Below are 27,969 nucleotides of genomic sequence, written 5' to 3' on the forward strand. Positions count from 1 at the left end.
TCTAAGTTTTGAGCAGGGTATTAATGTATGACGAGTATATTTATATATAGACACACACCCTAGATATACACACACGAGTTTTTTTACACTGTAAAGAGTGATGTTTATTCGGTTATAATTACATGTTGGTAGCTTTTGCACATACTTTTCACATTCCCGTCAGAAAAGTTCCAAATTCCTGTCAGACCATCTGTAGTTCAAAACCGCAGCTGAAAAATCCCTTCGCTCAGGTACCGCGGTGTTTCTGTTCGCAGTAAGCGACACTGCTGCTTTCGTTGGAGCCTCGGGTGGTGTGTTCTGCCTCCAGTTTCGTGCTGTAATATGCCCTCCGAACGCCCCTCCTATGGCTTACGGTAAGCTGCCCTGCAAAGCCAAAGATTGGCTTCCTAATCTCCTGGATCGAGTATGCCTGTTTTCTTTATCGTAGTGTATCACATTATGTATGTGTAACTCTATTAGGCTGTAAACCGTAAATTATGTTGGTTTTAAATACAGTGGCTGGGCTCATTTATTAATGCCTTTTCTGGGCGTCTCTGTTCACTATCATGGGTCTTTTTGGCTGGAACTTCACTTTGACCATAATTTACCATGAAACTTCTGCTTACAACGCGAGATCGTGTGGCCCATGCCATTTTCTTCTGTCTTCCTAGAATTATTTTCTTTGACGCACATTCCCAGAATGCACAGAGCTTATGGGCTGTCTACTTTATAAATTAAAGTGACAGGTAGTGCTGGTCGGTTTACTGCTGTATCTTGACCAAAACGTTCTATGGCGAGCTGTACACAAAGCACATAAAAATAACTTTCAGAAAAGTAGAGAGAATAATAGAGAGAAAATGACTTGACACAAATATAATCAATGAAATTTATAATCGGCTTCAGTAGTGTTAGGTGTCTGTGCACAGAAGTTATGTATTTTTTCCATTTTCTTATATAAGACTTATAAAAGAGCCACATCATTTATACACAATAAGCTTGTTTCTAACAGCAGTAAATGTTTACACCTCTGTAAGGTGGGATGCTATGAACTAATAGCCACTAGCCCAGATAAGTCCTTTAGGTCAGCTCTGTGACAACAGTGGGTGTGTGGGGGATGTAAGGGGGAACAGGAGACGGGGGTTATAGAGATCTCTGGTCTCTCTAAACACAGGCATTAACCATGGCCCATTTCCTTCCTAATTCCTGCCCTCGGCAGAGCCGGACTGAATGCATTAGGGTGTGCTACCATTCCTAAGAACCTCCCGGCTTCCACACCTTTGCTGTCATGGTGCACAGGCTCTGCATGAATGGCCCAGTTCAAAAGCAAACACAAGGTGCCCCATAGCTTACAATACAAATACCCCCTTCTGGAAATTTGCAGGCTGTGTATAACCGTTTGGCGGAATATATTGTTTACTACAGATAAATATGTATATGTGAAAGCAGATAGTCTACTAGATTTCTTCAGAAATCTGTTATTTGGGATAAATCCTTGAACATACTGTGCAGATGAGTGTCTTGTTTCCTTTGGTCTTGCATTCACCATATAACAAATACCCAAACTGAATACTTTCGTAGCTAATCTAAAGAAACAAATGGCAAGTTATATTGATTTAGTAGTCCATTATTGTTATTCATAGACATTAATATAAATGTTTTCAGTTTCATAAATATACAATACAACTAATCATGTTGCTAACACAATTGAACCACATTTTCAAGTTATTTTTGTTTGTTTTGGAAAAATGTTGAAGAAGATGTAAATGAGTTGGTTTCTTCTTGCGTTGCAGATGTATACGTATAAGGGTTGCACAGAAGCACTGCATAGATAAGGTATGAAAAAGTGATGTGTATCAGGATATATAGGACACACATAACGGCACACACTGACCATATTCTTATCTGTCTCAGAAAAGATCATCTCACTAAGATCAGCTATGTTACATGGAATAATTTAATTGTAGTCTTGGTAAATCTCATATGATAACATTTCACAGACCCTTTTGCCCAAATATATGTATTTTTAACATACTTCAACATTTTACTATATAGAATGTATTAAATGTATGTGACCTCATTATTCATTATATTAATAATGTTCTATTGAATCACTTGAAGATACACAATAAAATCAGGGATATGTCATATATAACAGATTACAAAGTCCAAAAAGGACACAGGGAGTTTAGAGTAATTTTTCAGTTCCTCAGCATATAAAACATGATCAGTTGTCATAATACAGAATAAATACAAAATCCCCAGTGTTTTTGCCAGTTGTAAAGTAACCTGTGAAACAAGGTCTTTAATGCTATTGAAAAATAATTAGAAGTCACGCTCCTGTAAAAGTGCTGAATGGTGTGCGCTTGTGTTAATCTGGGTTGAATTGAGTTGGAATGCTCTGAAAATGGGTAATTGTTGCAAACAATCAAAAAATTATGGCAATTGTATGTTGTCAGAGACACAAAAAGTCTTTATCAGTGATCATTCCTTTTACACAAGCATCCTACTGAAAATGGGCTTCTGGGCGAGTAAGAACTGCAGTTGACATGTTTTGAACTGTGTCTTAGTTGCACTGCACAATATTGCATGTGGCTGTATAGACCTGAAACAATACACAGAACAATGTCCTTCCTGTGGAATAGTACTATGCATCTTCACATTGACTGTCTTCCAACCACTAATTTCATCACTAGTGTGTAAATGAGGATTAATTTTATTGCACTGTGTAAAAAGGTATAAGATGGAAATTCAGTTCTCCAGCTGGAGTTGAGCTGCTTCTGTGCCTGCGGTGGATCTTCTTGAATAGAAGCTTAATGTGACCATTCATGTTAGATTGTGCAGAACTGTAGAGCTAACACAAGGCTGCCGCTCAGGCAAATTGTTTACATACCTTGAGCTCTATATATAGGAAGTTTAAGGAAGAGTGGCTATTTAAATAATGTTGTTAAGTCAACATTGATTTATAGCAAAGCTGACAAGTTCATGCTTTGCCCAGCTCTCGACCACAGAGATGGGTTGACTTTATAGACTCAAGTAGAATAATGTTAGTTCTACATTTGTGCTGGTAGGCTTTGCAAGACTCAGCTTGTGGCCCAATATGTTTATCCCCCACAAACAATAGGGTCTTTCCTTGTATGCAACATGAATTCTGAGACTTGCAATATCTTAAGATATTTAGCATAATTGTTATTATAGTGGTTTAAGATAATTAAGTTATTATTATTATGATTATTATTATTATAGCTATTTTGTGGGGTGGCATGGTGGTGCAGCGGTTAGCACTGTTGCCTCACACCTCTGGGACCCGGGTTCGAGTCTCCGCCTGGGTCACATTGTGGAGTTTGCATGTTCTCCCCATGTCATCGTGGGGTTTCCTCCGGGTACTCCGGTTTCCCCCCACAGTCCAAAAACATGCTGAGGCTAATTGGAGTTGCTAAATTGCCCATAGGTGTGTATGTGTGAGCAAATGGTGTGTGAGTGCGCCCTGTGATGGGCTAGCCCCCCATCCTGGGTTGTTCCCTGCCTCGTGCCCATTGCTTCCGGGATAGGCTCCGGACCCCCCGCGACCCAATAGGATAAGTGGTTTGGAAAATGGATGGATGGATGGATGGATGGATGGATGGATAGTTATTTTGTGAGTATTGTTGACTATTGTTATGCAGGTTATTGATTTTTAAAATGTATGTTATTGTTCACATAGTTCACATAGTTTTGTGTTTGTACACTTGAGTTTATAAATTTTAGATAAGAATGCAAGAGAGAAATAATATAAATATACAGTCTGTGATTGGCCTTAGTAGACCAATCTTAAGGCTATAGATTGGGATAAGACATTTTTATGGAAAGCAGATTGATCTCACAATGATTTATGGGGGAAAATACAGTGGTTTACATATTGTCAAGGGAATTATTAATGTTGATTCAAACTTAAATTTAAAACAAATACATTGTGGACTATTTATGAGAATTTTTTTCTTAGGTTTTTGTAATGAATAACATAAAATGCTTCATATTTGTTTAGGTCGTTATGTGGTGCTTTGCATGTTGGAAGTTAAAATGATTATTGGCAATATTATTCTTCCGCAAATAGTCATCCTGCACAGGAAGTCTTCAGGGATGCCAGCACACATATCCATACAAGGGTTCCGGGGCCCAGAGCCTACCACACAAGTCCGAAGATACCAGCCTGTCACAGGGCACACACAATTGGCAATTTAGTAATGCCACTTGACATAACTGAATGCTTTATAACTGCAGAGGAAACCAGAATACTTGGAGGAAAGCCGACCGACACAGGGACAATATGAAATACACAGTCCGGGGGCAGGATTTGAACCACCTATACTGGAAGTGTGAGGCAATGATGCTACCAACCAACACATAACTGTTATGTTTCAAAGTGAAAATTATTTGTTTTTACTATTTACGTTCTTGCCCAGAAAGAGTGTATGTGCAGCTTTAAAACAACACAGTCTTTAAAAAATATATAGCAGTATAGAACATGGAAATTGGTTGGTATGTTTTACTCAGGGTGATACAGTACAAAATGGCAGGCTTTAGATTCACCTTGTTTAAAAAGTTTTTGTACCACAGCAAATTATATTTTATGAACTTAGAAATATATAGATTTAACAACAGTAATGTGCATATATCCAATAAACGTGATGCTAAGAACAATATAGAATAACCAATTAATGTATGCAGTTATTGTAATTTTATTATTCAATATACTTAGATTTTGATTTTTCTAACGATACATCATAAGCTCTTCATAAGTTCTTAGAATTTTTAAACGTTTAGTTCCGCTTATAGGCATCATCAAACAGTAAACATGAACCTTGTTTTTAATCATTTTAAAACCATTTATTTATTAAAAAAAAATAATCTGTTTTTTAGATACACCCATTTACATTGCACCATGAAGTAATAGGCTTTTTAATGGCAGACATTATAAGGCTTGAATCGTATTATATACTAAAATAATTATTTGGGGAATTTTATAAATTACTATAAACGAAGTGATGTTCATCATTTATGTATCCATCGTCTCAGCCACTCCCAATCACAAAATGCACTAAAACCTTATATTGCCACATTAGGACCCCAACGGGAATGACGACGTGTATACATATAAAACGACCCGCGTTTGCATATGGATGTTCGATCTCAAGACATTCAAAATTTGTAGATTAAATTAAATTTAAATTACTATGGAAAGAACACATGTGAATTGAGTTGGTAAAAATGATAAGCTAATAGAATTATATCGATATTGTTTAATTTCATTCAAAGGCCTATCCATCGCAAATTGAACGCCAAAGCGAATAAAGTATGACCTCAATTTCAAATAAAAATCAGCCGTTGTATTTATATTGTTTATTGATGATGTATTCATTTTTGCAGACACTTACAAACATTATTTCCCCTCTCGACCAAATAATCACAACATTCAAAGTGAAAATATGCATAAAATAATATTCAAAATCATTGACCTAATATAACACTAAATTGAAGAGCATTGCAGGTTTCTTTTGGGAGTAAACCTTCCTTGCGATTGTGGAAAAAATTTATGCAAACATTTGATTAGATATTGTGCATCACAACGTTTTGCACATCCATGTGCGAATTCATATTATGAAATTCTACACGTTGCCAATTCTCTACATATTATTCGCGTGAAACGTGTTAACTTATCATTGACGCTGAATTCTTGTCCTCGACTAAAATCTTACAAGTTTTAAAATAAACTTCCTGACTTTCGCCGGATGAACACGTGAAACAGGTGGATGGACTTGACAATCAAGTAATTACTCATTTAAAAGATCTGAGATCAAGCGAAAATCAGTACGAATGCGACCATCATGAGCCCTTCATACAAGTAAATTCATCGAATAAAAACGGTCCTGTTAAATTGAGGAATCTTGTTTCAACATCACAATGCTCCATAGGCATAATTTGAAAACTTTAAGCAGACACCCCCCCACCCCCCAAGTTAATTGCATAATTATAAAAACATTGGGAGGCATTGAGGTGGTTTTACTGTGGCTCAGAGTTTTTTCTCAAGGTTAATACATTCCTCCGCATAACGCGCCGTTTGACAACCAAGGCTGAAAGCAGTACATGTAGGGGTAATATTGATAGGCTTGATACAGTGGAATGACAGGTGAATTGGATAACTCTTCGGTTCTGTATTGCTTCTGGTCGTTCCTCACCAGTACTTTTACTGCGACTTTTTTGGCTATTGCTGGCGGGGAACTTGCTGCGAATTCAGTTGCCATTTGGCGCCGTTTAGTTTTGTATCTCCTGTTCTGGAACCAGATCTTCACCTGGGTTTCTGTTAGTTTAAGAGCCCCGGCCAGGTCTGCCCGTTCTGGACCAGAGAGGTACCGCTGCAAATTAAAGCGCCTCTCCAGCTCATAAACCTGCGCGTGAGTGAAGGCTGCTCGAGAACGTTTCTTGCTGGAATTGGGGTGATCACCAAGGCCGCAACTCTCTGGCAGTTGTTTATTCTTGGCTGCATTAAAACAGAAAACAAAAGAACCCGACTTTTTATCAAAATGTTATCATTGCAATAGAAATCTTGTTAAATGCGTTTCTTTTTTAAACTACACATGCTAGTTAGAGTTACATGCCTAAGCAATGTGAATTAGTATACTTCTGACGCGAGACCCGTCAGGTACAGTCACACGAGGCTTTAGAAAACTTTCAGAACTGACCGTGACTTAAAGCCTACAAATTATAAATGGTAACGTGTTCTTGAGGAGGTCATAATGATCTGAGAAATGTATATTAAGCCTAAGTATGTATTCTATGAATTATGCAAACAAGCAATGCTTTTTGAACACTGTTGATAAAAAACAGGCTACAGTTAAAAATGAAAACTGGCTACAAAGCACTAAGACATATAGACAATACTAACAAGTTTTTACCATGATTAAAAATAAAACGAAAACAAGTCAATACTTTTGTTAAAGTCCCAGCTGCGAGTTGTTTTTGATATATTTCTGAGAAGGTACTAACAGTAAAAATGCCATGGCGAAACACCAGCTTTGACGATCCCATCTACGGAACTAGAATAATTTGTCAATTTATTTTATTATCATATATGAACTTTTTATGTGTTTAGAAAAAAAACTCATATATATGTGACATCAGTCACATTTATTGGTTAATCATAATATACCTTTGTCGCAGTCGTCATACTCAGGTTCCTCTCCAGTAGATCCATCTTCGCAAGAGGTTTCGTCAGATGAAGAGCTGTGTCGGACGTACTGCTTGCATTGTCCTGCCATGATCCTTGTACTCTGAATGTTCGACTTCATCTCAAGCCGAATCCGCTTTTTCTGTTCACGGTAATCCTTTGGGGAGACATGGTTCCATCCCTCCGTCCTGTTTGCAATTTTCATCTGTAGATCAGATTTATCAAGTACACATAAATGTGTGTTTCTCCTGGTGACAGGACTAGTAAACTGAGACTCACGTCCTCGGGTTAATATGTCATTAATCGAGAAAGAAGTACGACTTTCTGCCATCTATGGCGTTTGACGGACTCCGATTTATAAGTGTATGGCACCCAAATTACAACTGACAACAAAAACTTGAAGCCGCGTGCCTTCATCCAAAAATTTCGCCTGAACAAGTATTAGAATAATTTGCGCTGTCTTCCTTCTCTTGTTTTCGGCGATTTCTTTGCAGTATGCACTTGTCGGTCAAGTTAACTGTGAATCTGTCAAAAATGTTTCGTCCCTGTAGGTAGATCCTGCAGAATAACAGAACTGTGAGTTGACTGGCTATCTGCTCTCTCTAGCTCCGCCCCTCTATCTTTCCCCCTCGGAAAGATCCCTGGAGGTTCTTTTGATTCTGCATTCGCCATATCCCAGTATAATACACATATTTATTTTCCATCTGTGATGAATATGCAGAATTACCAAAGAATTCATTTTTGGTAATAGATTATTGTAGAAGTTCTATTTTTGCTTATACGGAGTGATACTAATTAGACAAGTTACAATTTAAGTGACTTTTTTAATTTACATATAAGCAAGAATCGTGTGAAATTCGTATACATTTCCTGCTCAAGTAAAAAAAAACGACTAGGCCTACATTACAACTAATTCAGTATTTCTGAATCAATCGAAATAATTACTCGCATAAAAACAATACGATCGTATATGTATGTATGCAATTATTTATGTATTTTTGAAAGTGACTTTGAAAAAGAAACTAAAACAACGAACACGCACGCACTGTTTGAAACTGGAGATTATTTTTTTCCGCCACGATATTAAATGTTCTGTTGTAATATACTTACGTTTTAACAAGACAATAAATCACGTGCAGCCTTTGATAAACAACACTTCTTTGTATTTTTGGAAAGAGCAGGTCAAAAAAAAATAATAATCCATGACGGAGAACTTGAGGATCTTTAGGCGATAAGGGCTGAAAAAGATAAAACACGGATGAAATACAAGTCGGTAGCAGAGGAAAGAAGTCCTACATTTGGTATACCTGGGTAAATATACGGATACTTGCACTGGTTGATTCGGACAAGCGTTTTACTTGTTTGTAATATTTTCTTGACGTATGTATTTGTTCTGTTGTACACATATTCCGTAATATCAGAAATGTTTGTTCACTGTATGACGAGATTCGAAAAAATTAGATATTAAATCTTACATGATACTAATAGGCCTAGTATAGTTCCTAATAATAGCTTATAGTAAAAAAAACAACAAAACAATATATTTGTTCTCGTTTTCTCACTATACATTTCTGGAAAATGATCTGCGTCTTCAATTGCATCATAGCATTTGCATACGGGCGTGGTGCTTGCAGTCGTGCATTGCAGCGCGGTAGACCTTGGCTATTTGTCATGTTTAAAATCAGTTATGTCAGTAGATTCAGAACATTATACATCCTGTGCTCTGTTGCACCGCAGTATATTTTTCCAGTTTGGTGGAACATGTTGCTCAGTGTTGGGCCCAAGATTTTCAGGGGGGGGGGGGGGGGTAATCAGTGGCTTTACCTGGATACCACCCTGGGTGGATATTGGGTATATTTAACGGGCACCAGGGTCCAGTTTGTGCCTGAGGTCTTTTGCAAGTCCCCTGCTGGGCAGTGGCGATGCTAGAGTTGCACCAGTAAGGCTAAAACCTCAAATGTTTTTAACCAAAGCTGCAAATCTTTTTTTTTTCCATCATATATTGTTGGGTATATGGTTTTGTTTTCCAAATTCAGAGCCAGTATGAACACAAAACTACTGTACTTCAAAAGGAGTAGACAGACCCAAACGCATTCACTAAGTGTGTTAAGTGTAAAAACAATACATGCATTCTGTCAAAAAGTTTGCTGCAAGGTAGCATGATCAGCCCTACCTTGAACTTGATCCCCTAGTGGCATCTATATCATCAACACACATAATTAGAATTTTGGTAATTATAGGTAAGGTACATTGATTTTCTAGGAAGTGCATGGTCATGGCAGGGCGTGATGAAGGAGGGAAGATCCATGTAGCAGCTCTCACCAAAAGGGGTTTATTTAACAAAATAGAACACATAGGGAGAACCAGAAAATAAAGGGAATGCAAGGGGTCAAAACAAACACCAAGGCAGGGAGGAACACAGGAAAACTACAATGACTGACATGGAATTTCTGTCATGGCTACAGCTCACACAGGCAAACAGCCTCAATAACCCCCTGAGGAACAGACCAAAAACAGGCACTTAAATACATTACTAACAAGACGAAAGACTGGTGAGAACCATAACTAATCAACTAATCACTAAGGACTTGGGGTAACAAGGAACAGGTGGGGTAAATTAACAGATTCAGAAAGAGTCCAAACAATAAGGGAAACTAAAACAAGGAAAGCTGAACAAACAGGGAACAGGAAACAAAAAACAAGGAACTAACTGAAATACACAAACACCTGATGAACTATGAAAACACAAAATAATAAATGGTTAACAAGTATAGGCTGGCCACCACAATAGGGGAGTTAGGACAGTGACCAACCACTTAAGCCACGTGTCTGCCAGGGGAACCGGCAAACACACTAGGGCAACACCAAATGGGATAGCCAGCAAGAACTGCTTTCCAGACAGGCAGAAGACACAAAGGACAGGGTCAGTTTACAGATATGTGCTAGCCATACTCTGTCAGATTATGTAAGCTTGTAAATGAAGTTTAAGTATTTGAATTTTGCTTTTCGGAAATATGTTATAAAGTACCACGTCATATACACAAAATGTAAGCGACTCTCAAGTAACTGCAAAGATTTTGTAATTAGCTCCACCTTGTGGACATTTTCTGATATTCACCTTATCATTATTCTGAAAAAAAGAAAAATAATAGCAGTAGTAGTAGAAGTCATTTTTATTTTATGATCGCGATCCTTCTTTGATCTCTGTATCTTGAATTGGCTGCTTTCGTTGTCACATAGTGTTTTGTGTCTTTACTGTAAGAGATAACAATCTGGTCTGGTTTTTAAAAGAATTGGCTTGATTAAAAACCAGACAATAATATGCAATGTATGTTTGAGGTGTTATATAGTTACTGATATGCTGATGTTGATAGGCAAAGCTTTATAAACTTTATTATTGGACATGCCTTAATGTTAAGACTAATTTTGATTTGTAGACTAATTCAGGTCAGTCATGCATAACTGAGTATATGAAAATCCATTTGTTTTCTATACCTGCTTGTCTTATGCAGAGTCACAGGGCTCTGGAGCATATAGCAGAAGGCAGGGAATACATACCACACACACCATGTACAATTTAGCTGCTCCAATTGATTTTAGCATGTTTTTGGACTGTGGGGGAAGCCACACGATGACACAAGGAACAAGAATATTTATGAATTTCTTGCTTCTTTTTGGCACTCTTCTCAAAACATTTGGACCATGTCTATTTGAACTTATCGTAAACATACGTTGGAGTATGACATCAACAAACCTACGACCAGGCGCAGATCTAGAAGAGCATTAGCTTGATTGTAAGGGTTCTCCAGAAAGTCTCGCGACTGTAAAAGTTTGTGTTATTTAGATTTCATCAGTAAGAATAAATGTTGCAGGTACTTCAGTCCAGTAATTGTAATTTGAACCTTACAATTTATTTTATTTTGCAGGGTGTTTGGTTCAGGGCAATGTAAAAGTGAGGCAAATAGCACATTGCACACAGTGGCTTTCTAGGAGTCAACTAGACATATATGCAGCTATGCTTAGTTACAGAGTTCCCAGTTATAAGTGTAAGTAGTATTGGATCAAGAACTACACATCATCTTCCAACAAATAGGGACAATGCAATGACGAGAAGTGCAACATTAAGAACATTCTAGTAACACTGAAAGACATCAGTCTAGTGGAGGAATTCCTGAAACAGATTTATCATCTCTCTAGCGATGTGCATATAGACGACAAATATATCCCTGCAAATATATTCTGGCATCCCTGGCATTAGCAAAATCTGGCATTCCTGGATTATTTGAGTTAAACTCTTTATGCTCATAAACTCACCATTATTCCAGAGCAGTTTAAGTTATATTCAAAAGGCAAATTGTTCTTGGGATGACATTAGAAGTGCTTGGTGACTTGTAACTTATATTTGCCCTCTCTTTGGTTAGTCCTAGAGCAAATTAAAACAATTACAGTGCATGTCATAGTGTGTGCATACCAAAGGCACCTTTTATTGTAACTATGTTTTACTATGTAGCCTAAAGACAAGTTTAGACTTATACTCGTATATAAATAATGTTTCTACCTAACAGATTCCCAAATTATCCATGTAAAGCCGTTACAGTCATATATTAATATTTCAAGTACCTCTCACTAGTGCTAGTTCTCATCCAGTAATGTCCATTTTTTATATTGGACATCAGATAAGACTTAACTGATAATTTTGAAATTAGAATAAACCTATTAGCAGCACTAAGCAAACAACATTTAATATCTGTCATCACCTTGTACATTTCACATGTTAACAAATTGTCAGGTAGATACCATCTCCCAGTATATTCGACAACCCACTGATTATCCGATTTCTTAATGACTGACAGCTGATCATGTTCCTTCATATCACCCGTATTTCCTTTTTTGTCCTCTAAAAAAAAACTTTTCATGCATGTGTGACATCCAAACCATAGACTGCCCAAGCATGTCTGGATCATACCACTTTACCTTCTTGGGGAGTCTTGTTTTTTCACTACATAAAGCATCTTTCAAGTAAGAATCAAATATAGCCCATATAACAGAATGACCAGTTGCAATGATAAATATTTTCAATCTGGTAAAAATCTGAGTGGTTTAGATTTAATTCTTTGCCAAATTGCATTAATTAATTGGATTAATTTAATATTCTTTCACACGTCTGTGGGAGTGTTAAGACAAGTAATTACTAACTCTTTTCAAAGGCTAGTATCTTCCAATACTGAATCCCCCGAATGTATTCAAATCCAAAATGAATATCAACTAATCCGCATGATATGTTTGTGCAGTTTTTATAACTAAATATTTCAGTTAACAGCTCATAACAAGCACACAAAAACATGCCCTGTACATAGGCTAATAGTTTAACTAATGTTATAAATGTCAATGTTGCCAGTTAAACCTAATTTTATCCCTTAATTCCTGTAAACGCAACCTGCATGTTTGCGAAGCTATTGTTCACTTAATATATTCATTCAGTATATCAATTCAGTATACTGATATATACTGATATATTAAATATGTTGATTATGATGTATATACATTGGTAAAGAAATAAATATTATCTTTACCTAGTTTATCTTTGTATCTATAGATGTATGCAATGGGAATATGTGTTACATTATCCGTAATGTATTTAGCATTATTTAGCAAAAACTCCAGAACAGTATTTTATACTAATCAGTGTTGGAGGTATGGCTTTATTCGTAGATGATTTGCATTTATTACAAGAATCTCTTATTTCATCGTGCGTTAATATGTTTCCTTTCCTAGATGTAAAGCATTTTGGATAATTTTTATTTTATTAAACTTAATAATTATCTTCTTGGTGGCATATTTATATTGTAGTGTAAAGACACGAATGTTGTTTCTGTTTTGTTTTGCTGTGTTGATGCTTTGAACCAGCTACGAAATCTCGGACAACAGCGTTCTGTCGCCAACCGCATTTACACTCAAAGGTGCGGCCCTGCACTTATGCTGACGCAATTACTGATACACGTCCGAAGCATTCGGTTCCGATAATTTTATTTGGTCTTAAAAATAAACTAGCAAATTGATCACCACTAAACCGAATGTCACAGTGAACAATGTATTCTGTCGATGATTTCCCCGAGAACGGAATAGTCTTATAGGGAAAAGCATGCGGCGGAGTTGTCACCGCATTTTCCTATAAGTCTGGTGCAATGTGATTTCCTTTGTCACATATTTTTTTCTCATTTGTTTTGTATTCTTGCCTTACCCGTAAATCATTATATGACGCGTCAAGATCTTCAATTGTAATATTTATGGGTTTACATTGTGTTTTATAATTTTACAAATATTTACTAGTTTAAAAAATATTCAACTTTATAGAAATGCTTATATCGCAAAAGAATTTATGTATGACGTTTAAAAGAGATTTATGTAGATCTCTTCTCCGGCTGTGTTCCATTCAAACTGTAGTTTCTGCTTCCTGTCTGTGTTCTTGACCCACCATCGTAGGGGTTTCTGTTTAATTTACTGGTAATCCACAGTTCTGAGAAGCGTGTATGGTTAATCTATGTGTAATCACTGAGACGCAGACAAATACTGCAGAAACGGCCTGGTTTATTTTTAAATCTTAATTACGGGTCCAAGATCTAGCGGTGCTGGATGCCTATTTTTATTATTATTATTTTTTGCTTTTGAATAAATAACTAATCGTGTTTTTAAATATATAAATTAAATGGGATTAAAACATAAGTGAAAATATATGAAATATCTGAGCTTATAGGACCTACCATGGATACAAATCTGCGTCAGATTTAACTTAAATTAATTACGCTTTATATTTTCCGGCCTCTGAATGTTGTGCTTTATAAGTTGCCTTTTTTCAGTTTCCTTGAAAACGTTTTCTTTGTAATGGAGCGGCAGCTAGGCCTTGTTTAGAACGAGGGCCCCTCATTCATAAAGGTTTTGCTCCACGCTAAAATTACGTTATTGGAGAGAAGGATAAGGTGCAACACTTCATACAAGGTGGATAGTTAAAATATATTTTATTGCCTAAACTGTTGAAATGAGCGATTTAGTTTATAAATGCATTTAGACGTTAATCACTTAAACGTATACGCTGCTTCGCACTGTCGTTTGCGTCCGTATATCTCAATTCATTTCGTTTTTCCTACATCACAGAATCTCTCACTTTCCGTACTCCCTTTTCTCAAGTAGACAAATGGGTAAACTTGTAGCAATAATGACCCCGCTTTCAGACACCAGCCTCCCGCTGTACCCCCATCTCATGGACCCTGACTGGAGTGCTCTCCCAACCCCCCCCCCCCTCCCCAATCAGAGCCCCTTTCTCAGTGAACAAAAAAGAACGAACAAAACTGAACACATTTCTATCCATTCTCCAACCAAAGTAGCGCAGCTAGCTTGTTAAGATAATGTCCCTGCTCCTGCCTCATTTAAGAATATTTTAGGACGTCAATCTTGCAGCTCTTGGACTCTTTTGTTTTTCCTGAAGCCCCAAGCTTCCTACCACACACCTTTTGTTCATGACTCCAATAACGGCTATTATGCACAGCCCGTAGCCCAAGCCTAACTGCTTCTTTCATGGTTTTTAAGATGCTTAATCGCGTCGTCAGAGCTTCCCAATGTAGGAATAACTTCCTCCTTTCACAGCACTTGGCACATGGACAATTATTCTGAGTCCGCACAGCCTTTCCTTTCTGCCTTCAATAAGACATTTTGGGTAAAAGGGAAGGACTGGACAAAGATGTGCCATGCTATAATCAGCACTCAATGCTGTTAGCCAGTTCTGTTGGTTATGTTTCACAATGTGTGGAAAGGCAAACCTGAAATCAAGTAATGCATTGAGAAAATACAAATGTCGCTGGAACGTTATAATTGTATATGTGAGAAATACAACATTTCCACTGGTTTATACAATATTTGTGCATTTGTGGAGCTAGATGTAGCTTATTTAGCAAAATTATGATTTTCATCAACTAACGTGTATTAAGCACAAATACAAAGCAAAACTGAATCTTACATCATTATCAAGACAATGAGTGTTTTCATATAGGTCTGGGCTGTGAATTCGAAATGAGATTAATATCGTTTACAGTCCCTTCTAATATCTGCTTAATAGCATTTACAGTCCTTTCTAATATCTGCTTACGAAAAACAGTATATTCATGCTACATACGTATAAACTGTTTATTTTCCCATTACTTTAGGAAACTCAGATTGGTTTCCATAGACGTATTCGCCATAAAGTTTGTAACTTTTATGCAGATTTACCTGCAGTAATAAATAGTATATCTTGTTTTTAGAGACGCTGATTTCTAATCATTTATGAAGAAAGTAATCAGATTGAATTAGCGTTTTCCTTGGTTAACATAACGTCAAACGCACTTAGAAATATACAGAGCAGATGACATTTCAGTTGAGACAAATTGCAGTGTCTTCAGATACCAACCAACCAACAAAACACCTAGTTTTGCTTTAGAAATACTGCAGCGAGTTCAAATTCCTTAGCGTCGATCCTGGTCTTGTGGCGACATTTGGTTGGAAGCTTTCTACCATGCACGAATTCCATGCAGTGTTCCTTGACACGCTGACACGTTTGTCCCTTGGTGTGTTGGAGCCCGGGATGAAGCACCGAGACTCGCAATATTACTAAGGTTCATGTTCATGAAGGCGCTGGCGGCTGTAGTCGGAGGGAGAGTGGAAAGAGTGGAGTAAGTACGGCTGTAGCCGTTGCTGTACGGCGGACTGCTGTAGGTATATGCCGGGTAACCACTGTAGTTGTAAGGATTTGCTCCCATTGTATAATGTGAGTTGTAGTTCTGTGATCCACCCAAGCAGGGTTTGCCGTCTCGGACCAAAACTGGCACAGCCACCCGTCTTGGTGGTGGTGGATGTTGATGTCCTGAGATGTCCAGCGTTTTGTCCTGGCGCTGTCGCTTACATTTGTATCTTCGGTTTTGGAACCAGATTTTTACCTGTGTGGAAGTCAGTTTCAAAGCACTGGCCAAGTGTTCCCTCTCCGGCGCCGACAGGTATCTTTGCTCCTTGAAGCGCCTCTCTAGTTCAAACACTTGGGCCTGCGAGAAGAGAACCCTCGGTTTCCGCCGGTTCCTCTGTTTTTGTGGTCTCTCCGAGTCAGAGTGTCCACCGTCTTCACACTCCTGAGATTTTGTAACCATACTGCAGTTCTCTGCAATGTCAGATCATTACAATGTTATTATTTTGTGCTTTGTTCCCAGTCGCATAATTAGACTTAAGTTTAAATTTGCTTTTTGAGACGAATTCATATGATTAAAATGCAAACGTGTACTATTGATGCAATTATGACGGATCGTTGTGCACTTGTCTGCATAACCAACATGATTAGTGTTTAATTTGTGTGGTAAAATAAATAACAACTCTTTGAAAAGACATTGGGAGAACCAAATAAAGGTACATGATGTAAAGCTGAAAGTATTCCCGCAAGAAAATGTTTTAGTACGTAAAATGTTTTTGAAATTAGACAGTATAAATACGCTTCGTATCTTTTCGCAGAGATATACATTTCCCATACTTCATTGAAATTGTATAAATCTGGAACGCTTCTCTATTTGATGTGTAAATTTTACTACATCAATATATATTTCACATAAACAATACTGTCATAATAATATGACTCGTTAGTTTATTTGTTAACCGTTTTTGGTAATTGCACTTTTAAAATCTTTGCAATGTCGGCGGTGTAACCATATATGCATTTTTTATTAATAGATTATCAGTATATATTTGTATATATATATGCCCTAGGTTTTCACCTTATCCTTATGCCATAAGTTATAAAATTGGCATTGTTACTCACTGGTTTCCTGATCTTCGACCTCCGCCACTGAAGTGGTGACGGTAGAGTGAACAAGCGCTGAGGGAAAGTAAACCGCTGAAGAAAGACTGATATCCTGATCGGGCAACGAATTCAAGTAGGACATACTTTCATCTGCATCCGACAAGCCGGGGCTCTCCCCTGCCACGATCATGCACAAAGAAGTCGACTGAAAATGGTGCTGCTCTTGAATTTCCCACTGATAGTACGCGTCGCGGGACTCGAGATGTAATGCTTGCGACTGTTGCTCCAGATTCAGTATATCTTTGACAGAAAACGGTGTCGTAGTGAGTGGACTCGGAAGCATCATCAAATCCTCTCAGCTGCATCAAGAATTCTTTTCAGCTTACAGCGTGAACCTTTTATAATGATTTTTAGATTGGCAATAACGATATATACACTAAACGTATGCTATTTAATCATTATCCAGCGTCAACCAGAAATAAAAGTTGAATATAAAAGCTGCTCGCCTGTTTTCCATGAATCAGGAAGATTGTTGGCTTTCGTGTATGACAGATATTCCGACCGCAGTTGTCTGCTTCGTTCCTGTTGTCACTGGGAGGCAAAGTGCCTCTCCTGCTCAATGACGTCACCGGTGTGGGGCGGGATGAAAGGGGAGGTAGTATAATGCCAGGCAAAAACTTTATAAAAGATCAAGACATGTATGGGACAAGGTTAACTAATTGGTAGCTATAAAACACTTAACGGATTACCTAAGCAAAAAAGCTGAGGTATAAGGGGAAATAATTATAGGCCTTAATGCTGTTAAATTAATCTGCCGTAATGGACGATCTTAGACAAGTCCAACAACAGCTTTTGAGATTAATCACAATTAATACGAAAGAGTTATCAGTATAATGTTAGCAGCCGAGAATGTATCAGATTATACAAGCCAGCTTGTACCTTTGCTTGTGACCTTGGGTGTACCATCAAGGGTCTGCCAATTGTTCCCTATAGCTGTATAGGTAAACGTACCTTTTAAGGTACAGAAATGGGCTATTAGGAACGTTTTTGTACTACTGGGGTACATTCGTGTTGCTTGTACCTTGGGGATGTTCGTAAAAGTCCATTTCTGTACCTTAAATTAGACAAAAAGGTACATTTACCTACAGCTGTAGGGTACAATTAGTAGACCCTTGAGGGTACAGCCCCAGAGACAAGCAATGGTACAAATCGGTACTCTTATTTTCTCACAGTGCAGCAATAGTACAGTATGTCAAGAATTAAAAGAATTGTTAATACACGCTATATTTTAATCATATTGTGTTGTAATGCAAACACTTGCGAAATATTATACATTATATGTACCCATTAGATATGTGAGTGTATGACTAGGGATGGTTTAGGGTGAACAAGAATGTGAAAATACATCGACAAAATTTCGCGATGGTTCTTGGGCAGTTAAACGCTTCAGTGAGGTGATGAACCATCAACACGTTGAGCCATAAGTAAAAATCATTCAGTTGCTTGGAGCAGTTACGGAGCAGCTTCTGATAATTATATTCATATTTGTATTACAGCGCACTTTTGTAATCCCATTATCAAAGAAACGTTTCCTGTGATGTTTTTCTCTAGCTATCGTAACGTGAGTTTTAACAATAATACCCAATAATGAACAATGTAACGTTTATTTCTAGGACAGCAATGATTTATGTTTTAAAAATTGTGATCTTTCATGTCTAAATCAGCCAAGAAATAAAACCAGTAAAAATGTAAAAATCTATGTAGCATTTTTAATCAATTAAACCTGAATACATTTTCTTTAGAAAGACTGTATTTCATATTGTAACCGATTATATGTAAATCACATATGAAATAAAAGCATTTTCATGGCATAACGTGGTAGCAACCGTCTTTCAGTAATTTTTTTACCAGGAATGTTCAGTGTCTAGATATCGTGTTCAGTATTAGGGTGTGTGAATATTAGTTTTTATTATTGGAATGCTTATATATACATTTGCTGAATATGTGTTTTCATATATTCCTTTTTATTTATTTGCGTTCATTATACATCACCTTGTTTAAATCGCCATGAGAGAGTTTATAATGGAATATTTAATTGGCGGATAAATCATAAAATCTGATTTATATGCTTATTTTTAAGAAGGGGCGGATCTAAGAGCCTGCAACCCCACATCAAAATAAAAAACGAAATATAGATAATTTTATTTTATTTAAGCGAAACCATGTAAGAGACATGATGCCACCCCCATAAATACTACTGGCTCTTGTAAGTGACGGGTGGCAACCTTACCCCTGATGGTCACTCCAATCAAAACTGTCTGCAGGCGCCCCAGTTTGAATTAATTAATCGTTTATGGAGAGTCTAAACAGCCTGTCTACTTTACCACGCGCTTCCCTCAGTTTCAGGCAACATGTTTCGCGCAGTTATCGGAAATTATGAATATACATATTTTAAGTAATACATCTTCCCTGAATTAAGCTATTCAGTAGTTAACTTGATCCAGTCAGTTAACCCAGTGGAGGCTTTATTTTATAAGTTCTCGCAGCAGAGGATAAAACATTTTTATAATCCGCGATACATTGCTTCTATGGTTTTCTGTGCAGTAAGTAAGTTTTTGTGCGGATTTGAAGTTTAAGAAATTATAGGTCTACAGATAAACGTATAGGTCTACAGAAAGATAGCGACGAAGTGAGAAAATCTTCACTCAGCTTTCGGAAAAATGTGTCAATGTTTAATTTGCGCATTTTATTAAAATATGGCAATGCTAGATGTGGTACAATTCGTATCAATAGCTTGCTTATTGTAGTGGAATTTTGATGGGTACATTTTGTTTGTAGACTTATGAATAGGCTATTTGAAGCGCTCACCAATGGGACATATATCTTGTCCCCTATCAAATTTGACCACGTAGGCTACTGGAGCCAGTGACAAAAGTTTGGCTCCCAAAACCAGAGAAAAGAACGAAAGGGCCAGACGACGCAATCTCATCCGTTCTCCATAAACAAAAAGTGTTTATATCATGGCCACGTCCTGCTTCTCCATCCCGAGCTGTATGCTTTCAAACGGCCCATTTCAGAGAGGGAATGAGGGTCATAGCGACGGTTTACCCTTAATATAAACACCATTCTTGCGCTTCTTTCACTTACAGAATTTTGTTCTTTTATTTGTTTGTACTTCGTAATGGATAATTGTATTTTTTAGGACATGGCTTACATATAAACAAAATTAACGCTCTGTGTGTAAATAAAACACACATATCGGTTTATAGCGATGCCAGTGGTTGTCATGTTTTATCCTCATTTTAAAACCATCCATCATTTGTGAAGTATTTCATTTACTACGCATTATTTCCTCAAATTGAAACTCATACTTGTGTCAAAAATCTAATTTAAATTTAAGTTGCACGTATACAACTTCTGAGATGTAATTTTCAGGTTTGTTGATGTGTGTCTGTCTTTGCCTTGATACGTTATCATGCCAGGGATACCAGAATAGTAGCTACAAAAATTGTCCATATAGATTTTGCTGTCAGTTCCATCACATGTAAGTTACGAGTCATTTCGCCCTCATTTGGCGTTGTATAAACCGATTAACGTATGTTTTACAAATATTTTTGTAAACTGCATAATAAATAAAACTGCGTAATTCAGTGTACACATTTGTTTGGGCAATATCTGTGTCCCCAATTAGTGTAACATAAAGGAAACCTTGCTGGAAATAAATGAATTGTAAAAATACCATACTGGTATAAGATCGTCTCTTCAGCATTAAATGTGGACAAATATTTTGCTCATATAACAAGTCTCTATTAAAAATGTGACTCACTTTAATTCACATGGCCGAAATTTATTTTAAATGCACTTGTTGAAACATGTTTAGCAATAAATGCAGTTTTTAACTTATAGATGCATGTCTATAAATCTATGGATATATCATCAGCTGTGTTAATGGTATAATAATCGCTTTATTACTCAGATTTAACACGAGTAATATTCTTTATTAGGAATAAAAACAACACAAAACAATAATGCAAACTAAAGAGTGGTCGCCAAATGATGCATCTCTGTCGCTCTATTTTAGTTCATAAATGTATTGCATTCTGCGTGTGTCCTTTTTTACAACTGTCAACGGTGATACTATTTAATTGCATATTGATTTTTTCTTTTATAAATACTTTACATATTATACCAATGAATTTTTTGTCAGAATCCATTATCATTTTCATGGATGTTAAGGACGTTCAGGGGTACGTGTGGGTAACATGGCAACAAAATGTAATATCCAGCCCACTAAACAGGTTTACTGTATTCCACGATTCTGAGGAACGTCTTCTTATTAACGTTGACGTTATCTGTAGGTGATGTTATGGGTTTAAACCTCAAAATAAATAAATAAAATTAAAATTAAAAACACATAACCTTCCGTAGAAACAAGCTATACTTAACGTCTTGCCTGTTACAGCCAAACATGACAAACTCACATAAAGTCCTTTCAACATAACTTACTACTAACTCTAATTAAATTTACTGCAAGTATAAGTAAAGTATTAGCCATTATAGGCCTACATTTGCCTGTCATCCATGTTTGCTTCAACACGTTGCCTGCGAAAATGGTAGTAAGAGACAGCTATAGAGAGGGACAGTTTCAAAGGATTATTAACTGATTAATTACATCCTAGATGCTACTGACACAATATTAACACATTTACTAACAGTAATACAATGAAATATATCTAACCATGGCTAAAACTGTACAGATTTATACCCCCTCTTGCACTCTAATTTGTATAATGGACACATTAAATGGCCTATCTGGCAGAACGTCTGTGTCTCGTTTTCTGTGAGTGAGTAGGCGGAGCACCAGTGAAAAATGTATGTTCTACTCGTTTGAGGAATGCGTGATCTATGTGGGAAAAAATGGATTTGTATATATTTTTTACATCCTAGCGTTGGTAATTTGATAAAATAACGCGTTTTTGGTTATTATTAATCTTTAACTGAAAAGATTATTTTCCAGTTTTTAATTGGAAAATCTGTGGAAGGCACTTGAAGTTTTATAGGGGTAATGTAAACACCATTATTTTGCCTTTCAGTCACATAGAACTATTAACAACAGCAAACCTCTTTAAACAGATGGCAGGTACAAGTAATATTTTAATACTGTGTAAGACATTGTGTAATTCTGGGAAATGTTCAGTTATTATACCTCTAGAATCTAAAAAGAAACCATAATCATATTCTCAAATACATTACTTGAGGTTTAAACAGAAAAGAAAAAGTAAGTGTTTAATTTTGGAACATAGCCATCCCTGATCCAATAACAAAAGTATTAATAACAAGTGAACAGTCTAATAATTTGTACAATGACAGCAACAAGTACTATAACAAGAAACATATTAATGCTATTATTACTGATAACACTGTACTAATATACATTTACATTACATTTATTTATTTAGTAAACATTTTTTGTTCAAAGCCACGTACAACTGAGGCAGACAATACAGTACAAACATACGGATGTCAAGGAGCCAACTGGGTATAAGTGCAGCTAGACTGAGATGCCAGTGAATGCCAGAGCTGAACTGGCCATCTGGCTTAGCACAGGGTATGTGAACTGGAGAAATGTATCATAGGAGACCTGGTCAGAAAAATGTATTGCTCTGAAAACATCATCATGGGGACCCACATCACTCAGCATTTAAGTCTAAGTAACATCAGAGCAAGATCTAAACAGTGAATACAATGAAAACAAGAACCCAGTAAGACTGCTATTCAAGCTAAAGGACAACACTAACAGCATTCCGTGTACACAAGAAACCAGCAAAGGAATTACAGGGCAGGACAGTGGTGTAGGACTCGTGTGCTGTTTCTGGAATAGATGGGTCTCAAGGTGTTTCTTGAAGTTTGAGACAATATGATGTGGTCTGGTAGCTCATTCCACCACAGGAGAATCACATATGAACATCAAGTGAGGCTTCTTCTTTGGCGGGGGAATCCCCAGATGGTATTTGCTTGATGACTGAAGGGGGAAAGACAGGATGTAGGTCTTGATGAGGGTCTTAATGGAGATAGCTGCCATCCCAATAATGGCTCTGAAAGTGAGTGGCAAGACCTTAGACCTGATGTGAGTGCCTATAGGGAGCCATTAAAGAGAGACAACGAGGGCCGTAACATGAGCATTTGGGCTAATTGAGTACATTTAAATATACACTCACTAGCCACTTTATTAGGTATACTTGTTCAAATACTCATTCTTATCAGCCAAACATATGTCAGCAGCACAATGTATAAAATCATACAGGTACAGGTTAAGAGCTTCAATTAATATTCACGACAAATGCCAGAATGGGGAAGAAATGGTGATTTAAGTGACTTTGAATGTGCCATAGTTCTTGGTACCAGACTGGCTGAAATAAGTATTTCAGACACTGATGCTCAGCTGGGATTTTCATGCACAATCTCTATGGTTTACAGAGACTGGGCTGCAAAAAGAAAAAAAAGCATCTAGGGAGAGGCGGTTCTCTGGGCAAAAATGCCTTGTTAATAGGAAAGGTCAGAGAAGATTGGCCAGACTGGTTCAAGCTGATAGAAAGGCAACAATAACTCAAATAACCACTCATTACAAGCAAGGATGGCAGAAGTGCATCTCTGAACGCACAACACATCGAACCTCGAAGCAGATGGGCTACAGCAGCCAAAGACCACACTGGATGCCATTCCTGTCAGCTAAGAACAGGAAACAGACACTACAGTGGACACGGGCTCACCAGAACTGGACAATGGAAGATTGCCTGGTCAAATAAGTCTCCATTTCAACTGTCACATTCAGATGGTACAGTCAGAATTTTGTGCAAACAACATGAAAGCATGGCTCCATCCTGCCTTGTATCAACAATTCAGGCTGATGGAGATGATGTAATGGTGTGGGTGATATTTTCTCAGCACACTTTGGGCCACCATTTGAGCAACGTTTAAATGCCACAGGCTACCTGAGTATTATTGCTGACTATATCCACCCCACCAGTATACCCAGCTTTTAATGGCTACTTCCAGCAGGATTACTAAATTCACAGACACTAAATTCACTGTATTCAAAATGACCTCCGTAGTTGCCAAATCTCGGTGGAATAGAGCATCTATGGGATGTGCAACGGGAGATTTGAATCATGAAGGGGCAGCTGATAAATCTGCAGCAACTGCTTGATACTATCATGTGAACATTGTCCAAAGTCTCTGATGAATGTTTTAAGCACCTTCTTGAATTTATGCAAAGAATTAAGGCAGTTCTCAAGGCAGTGTGTGTTATTATGATCATCAAGTACAGTATTATTATAAATGATTATTTATAATCTTATAGGAACTCCGTCATATATGCGGTCCATCATTGAATGAAACATCGCTGTGCGGCACATGACTGCGTCATCGTTGGTCACAGCCACAATGGTCACACGGCGCTATAATTCTTCTGTTGTGTGAGTTCGCTTCTGCACATACTTCTACTTCCACTTGAAGAAGTGTTGGACATAGGCATGGCTTTCGATGTAACAAAGGGGCCGTGTTGGATGTGGGCTGGGATGGGTTGGATGTGCAACCCGCCCTTCCTGCAGGTTGCACCCAGACACTTCTCGTTTTTTCCTCCGGATCAGCTGTGGTACAAATTGGACAAAAATCCGCAAATAAATAGGAATTGTCATGCCCGGCTCGTCTGATCCTCGTGTGTGCCACGCCCCCTGATTATCCTCGTGTGCTTCCCTGATCATGCCCAGCTGTATCCTGTTATTTTGCCCTGTCTTGTCTATATCAGTCCACGTCTTGCCCTGTCCGGGGTCCGTCATTGATGTTAAGTCGATGTTCGTGCTCTTGTCCCGTCCTGCCCTGCCCGTCCTTATTAAACCCCCAGTTTAGCCCGATTTGTGGCTCCTTGCCTGCTTTCTGCCTGCCTGCGCTTTACCCGTGCTCACCGATCGTGACACTCCCTGTGTCAGTATGGGGTTTCTTCTGGGTACTCTAGGTTTTTGGACTGTGGGAGGAACCCAACTGGAGTTACCAAATTGCCCATAGCTTTGCTTATGTGTGTGAATTGTACGTGATTTAAATAGGAGCAAAAACACAAATGTCACGTGATCCACAAATAGATGGGAAGTAATCCACATTTGCTGCATTTGCTGACCTGGCTTAGTGTTTACATGGAGGAAAAGCCCGTTTCTTGCAGCTAACAAAACCGAGGTCTAAGAAAAAATCTTAGACTGGGGGTAGTTGTGAGTGGAACAGGTTCCCCTGACCTTATGCTCATCAGCAGGTGACAGCAGGAGAGCTCTGGTGGCTGGATGAAGGACTGTGATGATGTACCTTGTGGGTTAGATGTGGCCTGGGTGCCTTTCATTCCGACCTAATGCATGGTCTGCAATCTGCTTAAGTTCTAGAAATTTAGTTTTGAAATACCAGAGCTGGTTATGCTGCCTTGACAAATTTTATGCCATGATTTTTATGGTTCATCTTTTAAAAAAACTAAATTTAATTATTGCTGGGAGTTGAATTGTGATTGGTTGTGTCTGTGCCTGCCTGCCTATATATTGATTGGTACTTAGGTGAGGTCCTAAGGATTGATTGCAGTGCTTCAAGGGGGTACTTCATGCTTAAATGAAAGGCAATGGTTATGTTATATGTGTTTTTTCCCCTATTTTTCGCTTTCAATGCGAAATTATTGTAGAATGCTTGCCAAGGTCAGTTAAACACAAGAGCTTGAAGATAGTTAAAGACTGCGTTTGTCACATATATTGTCAGAACTCATCTCTTGGAAATCCTTTGAGCAGCTTTTGTAGAATTTTCATTGAATACTCATTTCGTATTGCAAACGAGGGATGTCTTAAATGCAAGCAAGCAGAGCATATTCGTTTTGTTGCTTTCTTTCCCTTTATAAATTGATTTCCCAATGCTATTACAGACAACCTGCTGGTGTAAGCGTAACAGAGGTTTTGCATACTGTCTATTGATCATGGCAAAGAGTAATGTCTGGTGTGGGCAGTCAGCAGCAAGGGTGTGTGAGGAGGCAGAGGGAAGGCCCTCCTCATCTGCATGCTGGGGTCCAGTGCTTTGCCACTGTTTTCTTTCTCAACACAAACAGATCATGTGATCACTCACTGGACTCTTCATTACAGCCCTATTTTTTGGCAGTAAAATTTGTATTGGTTTCCTTTGGAAGGCCTGGTATATGACATACATCAAAACATTTACCCTTATATTTATACACACGTAATAGACATGGTTATTAAATTTTTAAATATTAAGTGCATATTATTGAAGGGTGGACAAAAAAAACCTACACAACACATCCTCTTGTGTGCCACGCCCCCTCATCTACCCCGTGTGGAATCCCCTTGTTATTAGCTGTTTTTTAGTTGTTAATTGTTGTTGCGTATTTAAGTGTGTTTCTGTAAGTGTTTCCCAGTCCAGTCATTGGCGTCGTTCTGTGCTCCTTAGTGTGTCTATTCAGAATAAAACCCGTTTTCACCCGATTCCCCCGGCTCCTGTGCCTGTGCCTGCTTCTCCGCTCCGTGCCAAGACAATGAGCAAACACTCATTAGATGATATTTTCACCATGGCCCCCACCATTCTTTCACGCCTGGGGCTTCAGTTGTTTTCCAGTGCCTCAAAATTATTTGGGAAGCAGTAACTAAACCAAAAAATAACCATAAATAGATTCTTTAATATATTCGGCACCTGAGACCTGTCCCCTAGCAAACACAACCCATGGGACAGTGGAACATCTGATCTTTACTAGCTACTCAATATTCTTAAAACTTCAACCCTGAACAGCCTGATGAGAGGGCATCCCCATATACAGTGCAAAAATGTTGTTTTCCAGTAAATCAGGGTTGTATTTATGCTTGAATTCCAAATGTGTGTTATTTCTCTGATTCCTGCAACTAGTAGTGAGACCATTTTAGTGGTCATGCAGACAGGAGGCATTGTTCGTGTGCTGAAGATGCCAGAAATTACAAGTCACAAGGACATTTGCGACTCAAAATCAAACAGTATGATTGTGCTGTACAGCAAATGTTTAAAATTTAACCTTTACTGCCACCTTGTGGCAAATTATATGAATCGTGATTTTGAGATTGAAGTGATCATATGTTGTTACATTTTTGGGAGGATTTCAGTGGTGGATCCTGGGCAATATGGACAATTGCCCAGGGTAGCATCTGAAGGGAAGCCCCCCGAATCAACATCTTTTACCATTGCCACGGCCTCACCCCGTTTTACCGACAGCTTGTGGGGAAGGTGGGGAGCGGGAGGGGGTACGGTGAAGCTTGCTTAGGGTATCACATTGGCTTTGACCACTACTGTAGGGGTTGTTCATATAGCAACAAAAAGAAATGTATAAAAATGCCATTGTTGTTGTACTATGGAATTTATGGCCCATACATCAAGAGGCACCTGCGGTGAATTGGCTCCTCATATCTGGTAAACTTTTGGTTTTCATCGGTTTTCCTTTTCACAAATGATACGATTCTATGCAATGTGTTCTTCATGCGTTGTTGTACACATACTTTGTCAAATTACTACTTCTACCTGCCTTTCTCCCAACTACGTCAGATAATTTGCTATACGCCACTTTTTATTCCATCCATCCATCCATCCATCCATCCATCCATCCATCCATCCATCCATCCATTCTCTCCTGTCCATCTAGTTGCTGGGTTGCAGGAGCAGCGGTCTGAGTAGAGATGCCCGGACCTCCCTCTCCCCAGGCACCTCCTCCAGCTCTTGCAGAGAAATACCCCTCCTACTGCATGGTTGGACCAAATACCAAATGTTTCACTTACACAGTCATGAGTTTGTATCAAGTTTGTATGAGTTTTGTATTTTTTTCTTTTCTTTTTTTTAATCTTTTTTTTATATTAAAACTCAATGATTATGAAACTGTTTTTTAGATGTTAATTTGCCCGTGTTTTACGTCTATTTGTTTCCTCCA

At 38.0% G+C, this 27,969-nt stretch overlaps 2 protein-coding genes and 1 long non-coding RNA gene across 4 annotated transcripts; 1 reads left to right on the forward strand and 2 right to left on the reverse strand.

Annotated features, from left to right (window-relative positions):
- Positions 1 to 297: 297 nt before the first annotated feature.
- LOC125739261 (uncharacterized) lies at positions 298 to 27,936 on the forward strand. Its single transcript, XR_007397107.1, has 3 exons — positions 298 to 353; positions 1,770 to 1,812; positions 27,688 to 27,936. It is a non-coding gene; the product is annotated as an uncharacterized LOC125739261 (long non-coding RNA).
- On the reverse strand, positions 5,341 to 8,697 carry nkx3.3 (NK3 homeobox 3). 2 transcript variants are annotated; one of them, XM_049009159.1, is made up of 3 exons: positions 8,291 to 8,697; positions 7,163 to 7,385; positions 5,341 to 6,493 (listed from the first exon to the last, which is right to left on the reverse strand). In XM_049009159.1, the coding sequence occupies exons 2-3, from the start codon at positions 7,383 to 7,385 to the stop codon at positions 6,045 to 6,047; spliced, it is 672 nt and encodes a 223-aa protein (XP_048865116.1). In that variant the 5' UTR covers positions 8,291 to 8,697; the 3' UTR covers positions 5,341 to 6,044. The 2 variants fall into 2 exon arrangements, with proteins under 2 accessions (XP_048865116.1, XP_048865115.1); XM_049009158.1 differs by lacking the exon at positions 8,291 to 8,697 and having other exon boundaries at positions 7,163 to 7,964.
- LOC125739258 (homeobox protein Nkx-2.3-like) lies at positions 15,721 to 17,337 on the reverse strand. Its single transcript, XM_049009157.1, has 2 exons — positions 17,010 to 17,337; positions 15,721 to 16,361 (listed from the first exon to the last, which is right to left on the reverse strand). The coding sequence occupies exons 1-2, from the start codon at positions 17,335 to 17,337 to the stop codon at positions 15,721 to 15,723; spliced, it is 969 nt and encodes a 322-aa protein (XP_048865114.1).
- Positions 27,937 to 27,969: the final 33 nt, after the last annotated feature.

The sequence above is a fragment of the Brienomyrus brachyistius genome, chromosome 3 (assembly GCF_023856365.1).
Source record: "Brienomyrus brachyistius isolate T26 chromosome 3, BBRACH_0.4, whole genome shotgun sequence".
NCBI classification, from domain to species: domain Eukaryota; kingdom Metazoa; phylum Chordata; class Actinopteri; order Osteoglossiformes; family Mormyridae; genus Brienomyrus; species Brienomyrus brachyistius.

Coding starts and splice junctions, on each gene's coding strand:
- nkx3.3 (XM_049009158.1), bottom strand. CDS start 7,511: ATGGCAGAAAGTCGTACTTCTTTCTCGATTAATGACATATTAACCCGA. Junction 6,494..7,162: donor GTATGACGACTGCGACAAAG/GTATATTATGAT, acceptor GTTTTAATGCAG/CCAAGAATAAACAACTGCCA.
- LOC125739258 (XM_049009157.1), bottom strand. CDS start 17,337: ATGATGCTTCCGAGTCCACTCACTACGACACCGTTTTCTGTCAAAGAT. Junction 16,362..17,009: donor GGTCGAAGATCAGGAAACCA/GTGAGTAACAAT, acceptor CTGACATTGCAG/AGAACTGCAGTATGGTTACA.